Below are 11,151 nucleotides of genomic sequence, written 5' to 3' on the forward strand. Positions count from 1 at the left end.
TCTCATTTCTTATATATTGGAGAGTTTGAAATGATTTTTTTCCCCACAAAACTTTGGAAGCACCTACCTTTAAAAACAATCTGAAGGAGAACAGAGTTGGAAAAGTAGAGGTAGATAAAGTTCAATCCTTAAATTCAATGTGTTAGAACCAACCATTTTATGTATTTTTATGGAAGATGAAATAAAGGGGTAAGAATTGTATTCAAATTAAAATATAGTAATTATATTCCATGCAATATTATTTTCCAGTCTCTAAGTCATTTGAAATAGCACTGCCTACTTTGGAGTGACATTTCTCTTTGTTGAATCACTATTTTATAGCAGTTTTCTGGATAATTTTAGGGGGTACATTAACAAATACATTTTAATAATTTTTATTTGCTTTAATATGTGCTAGAAAACTGTAACTACAACATTAAGCCAACATCAGAGGTATTAGTTCTTAGGTCAAAGCAAATGTGAGAATGACACCTAGTGTTTTTCTCATACTGAGTAACTTCTAAATGCAGGTCTCACTTGGTATGCAACACAGCAAAAATCATAAACTGAAAAAAAACACATACATGTGCTAAAATTTCACATGCACTCTTCTAGAAAAAATAAAAGTTACTTATGTACGTTACAGTGCACATGTTGGGGACTTCTGCAAAATAGCTATCTTGTCTATCCTCAAAAAATCATCAACAATATTTAAAGCTCATAAAAGCATAGTGAAATGATAATATGGTTTCAAAAATGAAATGAATGGTGGAATGGGAATGCCATTAGTATGCAGAGTTATAGTGGGAAAGTAAATCAAAGTCTATTCAATTAGTTAATCACGGTTTTCTCTGGAGGTTGAGACTAAGGTTGCAAGGGCAAGGAGTAGAGGGCATTCCTTTTATTATAATTCCTTCCAGTTTTTAAGCGAAAAACATTTCTAAAAAAGATATCAGGATTCCCACTCAAGATCAAACGTTTCTAATGATGCATTGTTGACAAAGTCATAAAGGAGTTGTATATATTTGATAATTGTAGCTAGCATTTGGCACAAAAAAAATGGCTACTATATATCTTAGGTTATAACACTTTCTAAATTTGGTTCCAGCTTCAATGTTGGCGGTGAGTCTTGTTTCAAGTCACCTCATCTAAATTTTTTTTAGTGTTTAATTAAGAGACAGAGACAGAGCGTGAGTTGGGGAGGGGCAGAGAGAGAGGGAGGCACAGAATCCAAAGCGGGCTCCGGGCTCTGAGCTGCCAGCACAGAGCCAGACATAAGGCTCAAACCCACGAACTGTGAGATCATGACCTAAGTCAAAGTCAGATGCTTAAGTGACTAAGCCACTCAGGCGCCCCTTAAGTCACCTCATCTAAAAACTTGGATTTGTGTTACCCATAATGACTTTGGGTTCTAAAATGGGAACAGATGCTGTCTCCAGAATCTCAAGGACTCTTGTGATGTTTCTTCCCACAGCATTCTTCCTTCATGGCCAGGATGAACCAACCAAATCAAACAGTGCTAACAGAATTCATCCTAATGGGAATTACAGACCGGCCTGAGCTGCAGGCTCCCGTCTTTGGACTCTTCCTCATCATCTATGTGATCTCAGTGGTGGGCAACCTGGGCATGATCATCCTCACCAAGGTGGACTCCAGGCTACAAACACCCATGTACTTCTTCCTCAGACACCTGGCTTTCATTGATCTTGGTTATTCAACAGCTGTGGGGCCCAAAATGTTAGTCAATTTCATAGCTAATCAAAACACAATCCCCTATAATGGGTGCGCCACACAGCTGGCTTTCTTCATCTTGTTCATCATCAGCGAGCTTTTCATTCTGTCAGCAATGGCCTATGACCGCTATGTGGCCATCTGTCATCCTCTGCTTTATACGGTTGTTATGTCACAAAAGGTGTGCTGGGTGCTGGTGGCTGTCCCCTATGTCTACAGTGCCTTTCTTTCTCTGATAATCACCATAAAGATTTTTATGTCATCCTTTTGTGACCATAATGTCATTAGACATTTTTATTGTGACAATCTTCCCTTATTAACTTTGTTGTGCTCAAGCACACGTGACATTGAGTTGATAATACTGATCTTTTCAGCATTTAATTTGGTGTCATCTCTTCTGATAGTGCTTGTCTCCTACATCTTGATCCTGATGGCCATCCTCAGCATGAACTCCTCACAGGGCAGGCACAAGGCCTTCTCCACCTGTGGATCCCATATGACAGTGGTCATTGTATTATATGCAACTCTATTCTTCATGTACGTGCAACCCAAATCCAGTCATTCGTTTGATACTGATAAAATTGCCTCTGTATTTTATACTTTGATAATACCTATGCTGAATCCCATGATCTACAGCTTGAGGAACAAAGAGGTAAAAGGTGCCCTGCGTCGGATATGGAAAAATCTGCACAAACTGCCTATGTAGAGTTCACTGTGAACTACGTATATAATAAATTAGTTTATAGACTATTGTTGATTATATGCCATAGGCCTTAGAAAGGACTAATGTATAAAAGTCACGGAAAACTAGAATTGTTTTTCCCATTTTCAATGTATAGATGTTTCAGTAATGATGATCCTTCTGATATCATTTTTGGTTTCAGTGGAGGTGACTGAAGTCCAGACTACTGTTCTCACATTGCTAAGTACTTATGTTACAGTTGAAGACAACTTGTATTGTTTCTTGGGTTTGTTGTAATGCATCTCCCCTTAGATATTATTACTTAAAAGGCTTTCTAATGTCTTTGCCTAAATGTTAAATAAATGCTAGTCCCCACCACAATGGCATATGGCATATAGAAGATGGCAACTATTGTTCCTGTTGGGGGAAATACACACAATAATGAATAATCAATTGTATCTACCTTAATGACACTTGAACTCTATCCTCTTGTTGTGGGAAGCATCTCAGCTTTTATTAAGCGATATGTGTACCTGTATATGCTTGGGGAAAGCAGAAATAAAAGTGTATTTATTTTCAGGTGGCATAATTGTTTACATTAAAATTTCAAAACTGTTCATGCTGAAACATTAGAAATAATAACTGAATTTTGCAAGGTTAGTGCACATTAAGTCAGCATATTAAAGATCAGATTTGTTTTTTTGCTCTACAATAACAAAAAAAGGTAAAAGTAAAGTTTTAAACTATCAATTACACTAGAAATGAAAAGTCTGTAATACTTAGGGAAAATTTAATGAGCAAGTTGCATCACATCTCTGCCACAAACTATAAAAACATTACTGAATTATTAAAGAAGTCATAAATGTAGCATATACCATACCATTGCTGAGAAGAAATAAATGTTGCATGGTGGTTAGTTCTCCCTAAATTATTCTATATATTTAATGTAGTAACGATCAAAACTGCAGCAGCATTTTTTAATAGTCAAGTAGATTTTAAAGATTACATGGAAATCCAAATATCTAGACTATTATAGAAGAAAGAACACAGAGGCATTGCAATAACAGATACCAATTTATTTAATTAAGCAATATTATTTTAATGTGTAAACATTAATAAACTAGATAGTTTTAAATTATTATAGAAACTATTTTTTAATCTTCCCTTCTTCATTCTTTCATTCTTTTTCCTTCTTTATTTTAGATTTATGGAAGCTGATTATAAACTTAATTAAGAGAGGCAAAATGCCAAAAATACAAAGATAGTTTGAAGAACGATTAAAGTTACAGGAGTTATACTACCAGATTTCATGACCTATTACAAAGCTATAGTAATTAAATTTCTTTTTTCCTAAGTGGTATAGCCGCTGTGGAAATAGTGGCTCTAAAAACTTAAGAGGTTCCTCTAAAATTTAGAAATGAGAATGCCACGTGATCCAAGAATGTCATTACTGGGTATTTGCCCTAAGAATAGAAAAGAATACAAAAACACTAATTCAAAAAGTTATATGCACCTCTATAGTCACTGCAGGAGTATTTACAGTAGCCAAAATATGGAATCAGCCCAAGTAGCCACTGTTAGATGATAGAATAAAGAAGATGTGGAATTTATACACGATGGAATATTACTCAGCCTTAAAATGGATGAGATCTTGCGGCACCTGGGTGGCTCAGTTGGTTAAGCACCCGACTTTGGCTCAGGTCATGATCTCACGGTTCATGGGTTCGAGCCCCACGTCGTGCTCTGCGAGGATGGCACAAAGCCTGCTTGGGATTCTGGTTCATCTTCTCCCTGCCCCTCCCCCACTTGTGCTCTGTCTCTATCAAAAATAAATAAATGTAAAAAAAAAAAGGATGAGATCTTGCCATTTGTGCCAACATGGGTAGACACAGAAAGTATTATGGTAAGCGAAACAAGCCAGACAGAGAAATACAAATACCATATGATTCACTAATATACGGAATCTAAAAACAAAACACTCAAATCAACAAACAAGCAAAGTTAGATGTAGACCTATAAATACGGAGAACAAATTTATGGTTGCCAGAGAGGAGGGGAATGGGGGATAGGCAAAAAGGCTGGGGGTGGGGGAGAGGAAGATAGAGGCTTCCAATTATGGAATGAGTTAAGTTACAGGAATAAAAGGTACAGCATAGAAAATATAGTCAATGGTATTGACAGGTGGTAGCTACACTTGTGGTTAGCATAACATAATGGATAAACACGTTGATTCACTGTGTTTTACATCTGAGACTAACATACATTGTGTGTCAATTATACTGCAATAAAAAAAAAAAAAAAAAGGAAAGAGAACATTGTCCAGAAAACAGACCAAATGATTGATGGAATACAATAGTGACTTCAGAAACAGATCTACAAATACACTGTTACCTAACTTATGATGGATGCATCACTATTTTCTCAAAGAGGAAGAACAATCTTTTCCATAAATACTCTTAGGCAATTTGTATATTTATTGGAGAGAAAAAAGGATCTGGGCGCGTATCCAGTCCCTATACAGACTCAGTTGTACTTGATTAAAGATCTCATTGTGAAATACAAACATCTAAAAGGAAAGAATAGTGAAACATCTTGGAGATATTGAAATATATAAAGCATTTTAAACAGACCTCATAAAACAATGGTTATCTAAGATTTAAAATGATTCATTGCACTGACTTAAGAAATTATGTTCATCACAATTAATAGTATGAGAAGGAAACTCTAACAATGGGAAAAGATGCTTTTTTTTAAATTTTTTTTTAGAGGGTGTGGAGGGGCAGAGAGAGAGAGAAGAGAAAATCCCTATCTGTCAGCACAGAGCCCAACACGAGGCTCAAACTCACAAACCAGGAGATCATGACCTGAGCCAATATCAAGAGTCAGACTCTTAACCAACTAAACCATCCAGATGCCCAAGGGAGTATTTTTTTTTTAACGTTTATTCACTTTTGAGAAATAGAGAGAGACAGAATGAGTGGGGGAGGGGCAGAGAGAGAGGGAGACACAAAATCCAAAGCAGTCTCCAGGCTCTGAACTGTCAGAGCCCCACCTGGGGCTTGAACCCATGGAGGGCGGGATCATGACCTGAGCTGAAGTCATATGCTCAACCAACTGAGCCACCCAGGCACCCCTAGATGCCGGAGGGAGAGGATACTTTTATCAGACCTACATAATCAGACAAATCGTGGACAAAGGCTTTGTAAGCATAATATAAAGGTAACTGTTCCAAATCCATAAAGAGTTGACAAGAAATACAATATGAAGATGACAAAAGATATTGGTGTGGACATAAAGGATGTGGGAGTAGCTGTTTTTAATTACCATTTTCAAGAAATTCTTCTCTATGTCAGGGCAATATGTTTTTATAAACTATAAATTATTATCCTTAAAAAATATATGACAGAGGTGCCTGGGTGGCTCAGTCCGTTGAGCGTCGGACTTCGGCTCAGGTCACGATCTCCCACTGCGTGAGTTCGAGCCCCGCTTCAGGCTTTGCGCTGATACTCAGAGCCTGGAGCCTGCTTCAGATTCTGTGTCTTCCTCTCTCTCTCTCTCTCTTTCTCTCTCTCTGCCCCTCCCCCACACATGCTCTGTCTCTCTCTGTCTTAAAAATAAATAAAACGTTTTTAAAAAATTAAAAAAATAAAAGTAACAAAAATAGATAAAAATAATTCACATTGTTAGCAGGCAGAAAAAGAATTATTCATGTGTGTGTGCACATGTGAGTGTGTGTGTTTAAGGGGACAGTTCATCGCAGACAGCAGACTGAAGGATTCTCCTGGGGTCCTGGTAATGTTTCAATTTTTCTATCATCATAGCTGTTTGATCTGGATTCTGATTACACAGTTGTCTTGAATTTGCAAAAATGTACGATGCATGCATTTGTTAATAAGTATATTATGTTTAAATAAGTTAAAACACCACAAAAAAAGGGGAAAACAAGTACTTGTAAATTTTTACTTTTACTTGTAAATTTTTTTAATGATGTAGTAAGCATCATTCAATCATCTTCATTCTGCCCCCAGAGATAAACTCATAAAAAGCCATTGTAGTAGAAGAAGATCATTAAGGATTACAAGAAAAATGAAAACATCTTTCCTACAAATACAACGATTTGATTCCAGATCGCTGGGTTACAATAGAAAGACTTTACCAGGAGACATTGTGGAAAGGTATCTAACATAACTTTATTAGCAGGGGAATATAAAGATGTCCTGTAGAATTAGGAGATATACTACGCCTTTGTTTGATATTTTCAAATTCTTGAGGCATAATTAGCTTGTATTCTTTCTCCTCAGGGAGAGACTCAAAGGAGTAAAGTCATCCATAAATCCTTACTGGGTTGTGCCATGAACAAATGGGAGCCCAGAGATTTTCCACCTCGCAGGTGAGTACACTGTAGCTGTCTCTGTGACTAACTCTGAGTCTAGTGACTCTTCAGGACCCCACCTCCCTTTTACATTATTGTCCCCAAACCCCCACCCGCTTCCATGATTTAACCATCTCTTTAACTGTTCTCTTTTGTTAACTGAAGTTTCTGGGCAAATACAAGGTTGTAAACATCTTTATTATAATTTTTGGTGAAAGCTAGACGTTTGCTAAGATGCAGCAAGGTTGTAATCATTGAATAGTGGGGGAAAAAAAAGCAATCTCTGAAAAGGGAATTGGTTAAGAAATTCACACCCAAGACCTTAAGATTTTCCTGTTTAGTTTCTTTCACTTGGACCCTTAGTAAAATGTCAAATATGATACTATTATGCGTAGTTAATTGGATATTTTCAGAATTTCTAACTCAAATCACACATTTCCATAGTGGTTTCCAGTCCCTCTAAAGTAAAAGGATTGCCTCAATGTGTTTGTAACACTTGCAATTTCTCTGTTTCAAATACATCATGTGTTTCCCAAATTTATCAATGTCCTTTTCAAACCATCCCTTTTAGTTGGAAGTGAGGTGAAAGCAAACTATTAAAGCATTGATATCAGTATGTAATGCCTCCATCACCCCATAACATCTGATTAATAACAGGATTGCCCCTCTTCCTTACCTGTAAGCTTTGGAATAGTCTCTGAAATGCCATCAGATTATCCCTTAAATAACGAAAAGCATATCTCATGTAGATTGGAATTAAGATTAAAATATGTGCACATACAAATTTCAATAAAGAAGAATTCTTGCAAAATTTTAAAGCAGTAATATGTATTTTGATTACAATTACAGTGTATTTTCCACTTATTTAATAGTTTTTTTTCTAAAACTCTATTCCCCCTTGAAAATTACTTTGATGTGTAAGTATATATATTTAAATCTATATTTTGTTGACCTTCCATGTTGAATATACTCATTGTCACCTAATTTAGTGCAAAAAGATGTATTTGGCAATAGGAGGGGGCAGGGCTGGGGAATAATTTAATTCTCTCACCTCTATCCTTAGGGTAGTTTTATAGTGAAGGTCCAACTCTAATCTCATTGTGTTTTTTACATGTTTGAAGAAAAGTTGGGAGGGAAAAAAACAGATCTAAAAGGTAAGAACCAGGTTACCTTCAATAATCGTACAAAGTAATGTAAATAGAACCATGTAAAATAAAGTTTAGTGTTTTACATAGAACTCTAAAGATAATTAGAAACACGTCATATCTTTTCTCATATATAAGGGGACTTGTATTTAGTAGCATGGATTTAAAAGAGAGCACACACTCTGATATTCTCATTTATTCCGTGAGATTTATGATGCTTTTAATATCCACCCGAAATATGTCCCTAACTGAATTGTCTCCTGAGAATGAATTTGGTGTTCCTGACCGCTAATCTGCTTTCTCTCTCTATGGATTCATCTCTTTTGGATATTTCATATAATGGAATTATATAATATAATACGCACAGATGTGCCCTTTTATACTTGGCTTCTTTTGCTTAGCACGTGTTAAAGGCTCATCCATGTTGTTGCATATAACAATACTTCTTTCCTTGTATGGCTTCCTAATTTCTTATTGTGTGGAGACAACAGAGATGTTATCCATGCATTGGTTGATGGACATTTGGGTTGTCCCCAAGTTTTGACTATCATGAACTGGTGTATCTCTTACGAATGCTGTCATGAACATTTACCTGCAAAGTTTTTGTATGAACTCTTGTGGTTGTCTGTACTTTGGGGGTACACATCTGGAAAGGAATTACTGGATCAGAATGGTAATTCTTAGCTTGATGTATGGAGTCACCGTCAAACTCCATCCATAGTGACTGTACTGTTTTACCTTCCCATTAATACACAAGGATTCTCATCTCTACACCCTTGTCAACGTTTGTGATTTTTTTTCTTTTCTTATCTTTTCTTTTTTAAGCCACCTTACGACAAGCAAAGTGGTATCTCCTTGTGGTGTGGATTTGCATTGCCCTCATGGCTAATGATGTTGAATATCTTTTCATATGCCAATGTCCATTCGCATATATTCTGTAAGAAATGTCTCTAACTTTTTTGCCTGTTTTTTTTGTTTGTTTGTTTAAGTTGGGTAATTTTTCATTTAGATATTGGACTGTAAGAGTCCTTTGTATATTTTATATAGTAGACACCAGATAGAAGATTGACAATTTTTTTCATTATATGAGTTAATTTTTCATTCCGTAATAATGTCCATTAATGCATACAACTTGTCTGTTTTTTACATTTTGATAAATCCAATTTAGGAGATTTTAACTTTGTTGTTTGTCATTTTGTTGTCATATCTAAGAAAGCTATAAAGAGCTCAGCTAAGCTGAGAGAGGGAAAGAAAGAGAGAGGAAGGGAGAGAAAGAGAGAAATGAGCTGCCAGGTGCTGGAACAGACAATTACGGCCACAGGCCATAATGAAAGATTTAGGCCTTTAATCATTATTAAAATGGTCCTCTCAGTCATGTCATGAAAGTTAATGATTATTTTTGTATTTATTCCCAGTATAGGTTTCCCGAATGGCCTGCACAGACAAACACAATCTAACACTGTTGAAAGAATTCATTCTAATGGGAATCACAGGACTCCCTGAGCTGCAGACTCCATTATTTGGACTACTCCTCACTGTTTATCTGGTCTCAGTCGTGGGTAATCTGGGTTTGATCATCCTCACCAAGATAGACTCTAGGCTACAAACACCCATGTACTTCTTCCTCAGACACCTGGCTTTCACTGATCTTGGTTATTCAACAGCTGTGGGACCCAAAATGCTGGTAAATTTTGCTGTAGATCAACATACAATCTCCTTTAATGGGTGTGCCACCCAACTCACTTTTTTCAGTATTTTTATCATTAATGAAATTTTCATTCTGTCGGCAATGGCCTGTGACCGCTATGTGGCCATCTGTAACCCTCTGCTCTACACAGCTGTTATGTCACAAAGATTATGTCAGGTGCTAGTGGTAATGGCTTATCTCTATAGTGTCTCTTTGTCTTTGTTGACCATCATGAAAATTTTCCTTTCATCATTTAGTGATTATAATGTCATCAGGCATTTCTACTGTGACAGTCTACCATTGATAGCTTTGCTCTGTTCAGGCACCGATGAAATTAGATTGATAATTCTGATCTTTTCTGCTTTTAATTTGGTGTCATCTCTTCTCACAGTCCTTGTGTCCTACATTCTAATCTCTGTTGCCATCTTCAGGATGAACTCTGCAAAAGGCAGGCACAAGGCTTTCTCCACCTGTGGATCCCATCTGGCAGTGATTGCCTTATTCTATGGCACTCTATTCTTTATGTATGTGCAGCCGAAATCTACTCATTCCTTTGATACTGATAATATGGCCTCCTTATTTTACACGTTGGTTATACCCATGCTGAATCCAATGATCTACAGCTTGAGGAACAAAGAGGTGAAAAATGCCCTACGAAGAACTTGGAGAAAGTGTGCAAATATAGACATACCTCAGAGATATTGCGGGTTTGGTTCCAGTCCACCACAATGAAGCAAATTTCACAGTAAACCAAATTGAATGAATTTTTGGTTGTCCAATACATATAAAAGTTATGTTGACCCTGTATTATAGTCTGTTAAGTGTTTTTTAGCATTAAAGGTAATCATACAATGTGTATACTTAAAAAAAAAAAACACTGTATTGCTTGAAAATGCTGTCATCTGAGCCTTCAAAGTCATAATATTTTGCCTAGAGGGTCTTGCTTCCATCTTGATGGCTGCTTACTGGTCAGGGTGGTGGTTGCCAAAGGTTAGGGTGACTGTAGTATTTTCTGTTTTTTTTTTTTTTAATTAAAAATTTTTTAAATGTTTCTTTATTTTTAAGAGAGAGAGAGAGACAGAGACAGAGCATGAGCGGGGGAGGAACAGAGAGAGAGAGGAGACACAGAATCCAAAACAGGCACAGAGCCTGATGCAGGGCTCAAACTCTGAATGGTGATATCATGACCTGAGCTGAGTCAGACACCCAACCAGCTGAGCCACCAGGCACCCCAACTGTGGTAATTTCCTAAAATAAGACAACAGTGAAGTGTATTGCATTGATTGACTCTTCCTTTCATGAATAACTTCCCTGTAGCATGTGGTGCTGTTTGATAGCATTTAACCACAGTAGAACTTCTTTTCAAAATGGAGTCAATCTTCTCAAACCCTGCTACTGCTCTATCGACCATGTGTATGTCATATTGTAAATCCATATTCTAAATCCACTGTTGCCAGTTCAACAACCTTACAGCATCTTCACCAGGAGTAGATTCCACTTGAAGAAATCACTCTCTTGGTTCATGCATAAGAAGCAATTCTTCATCCATTAAAGT

General features: G+C 36.7%; 2 protein-coding genes across 2 annotated transcripts; both read left to right on the forward strand.

Annotated features, from left to right (window-relative positions):
* The first annotated feature begins 1,474 nt into the window (after positions 1-1,474).
* Positions 1,475-2,416, forward strand: LOC122200078 (olfactory receptor 8K3-like). Its single transcript, XM_042905495.1, has one exon. The coding sequence runs from the start codon at positions 1,475-1,477 to the stop codon at positions 2,414-2,416; it is 942 nt and encodes a 313-aa protein (XP_042761429.1).
* Positions 2,417-9,338: 6,922 nt separating this feature from the next.
* LOC122201321 (olfactory receptor 8K3-like) lies at positions 9,339-10,328 on the forward strand. The gene has a single exon (XM_042907202.1). The coding sequence runs from the start codon at positions 9,339-9,341 to the stop codon at positions 10,326-10,328; it is 990 nt and encodes a 329-aa protein (XP_042763136.1).
* Positions 10,329-11,151: the final 823 nt, after the last annotated feature.

This window comes from Panthera leo, chromosome D1 (assembly GCF_018350215.1).
Source record: "Panthera leo isolate Ple1 chromosome D1, P.leo_Ple1_pat1.1, whole genome shotgun sequence".
In the NCBI taxonomy this organism is placed as follows: domain Eukaryota; kingdom Metazoa; phylum Chordata; class Mammalia; order Carnivora; family Felidae; genus Panthera; species Panthera leo.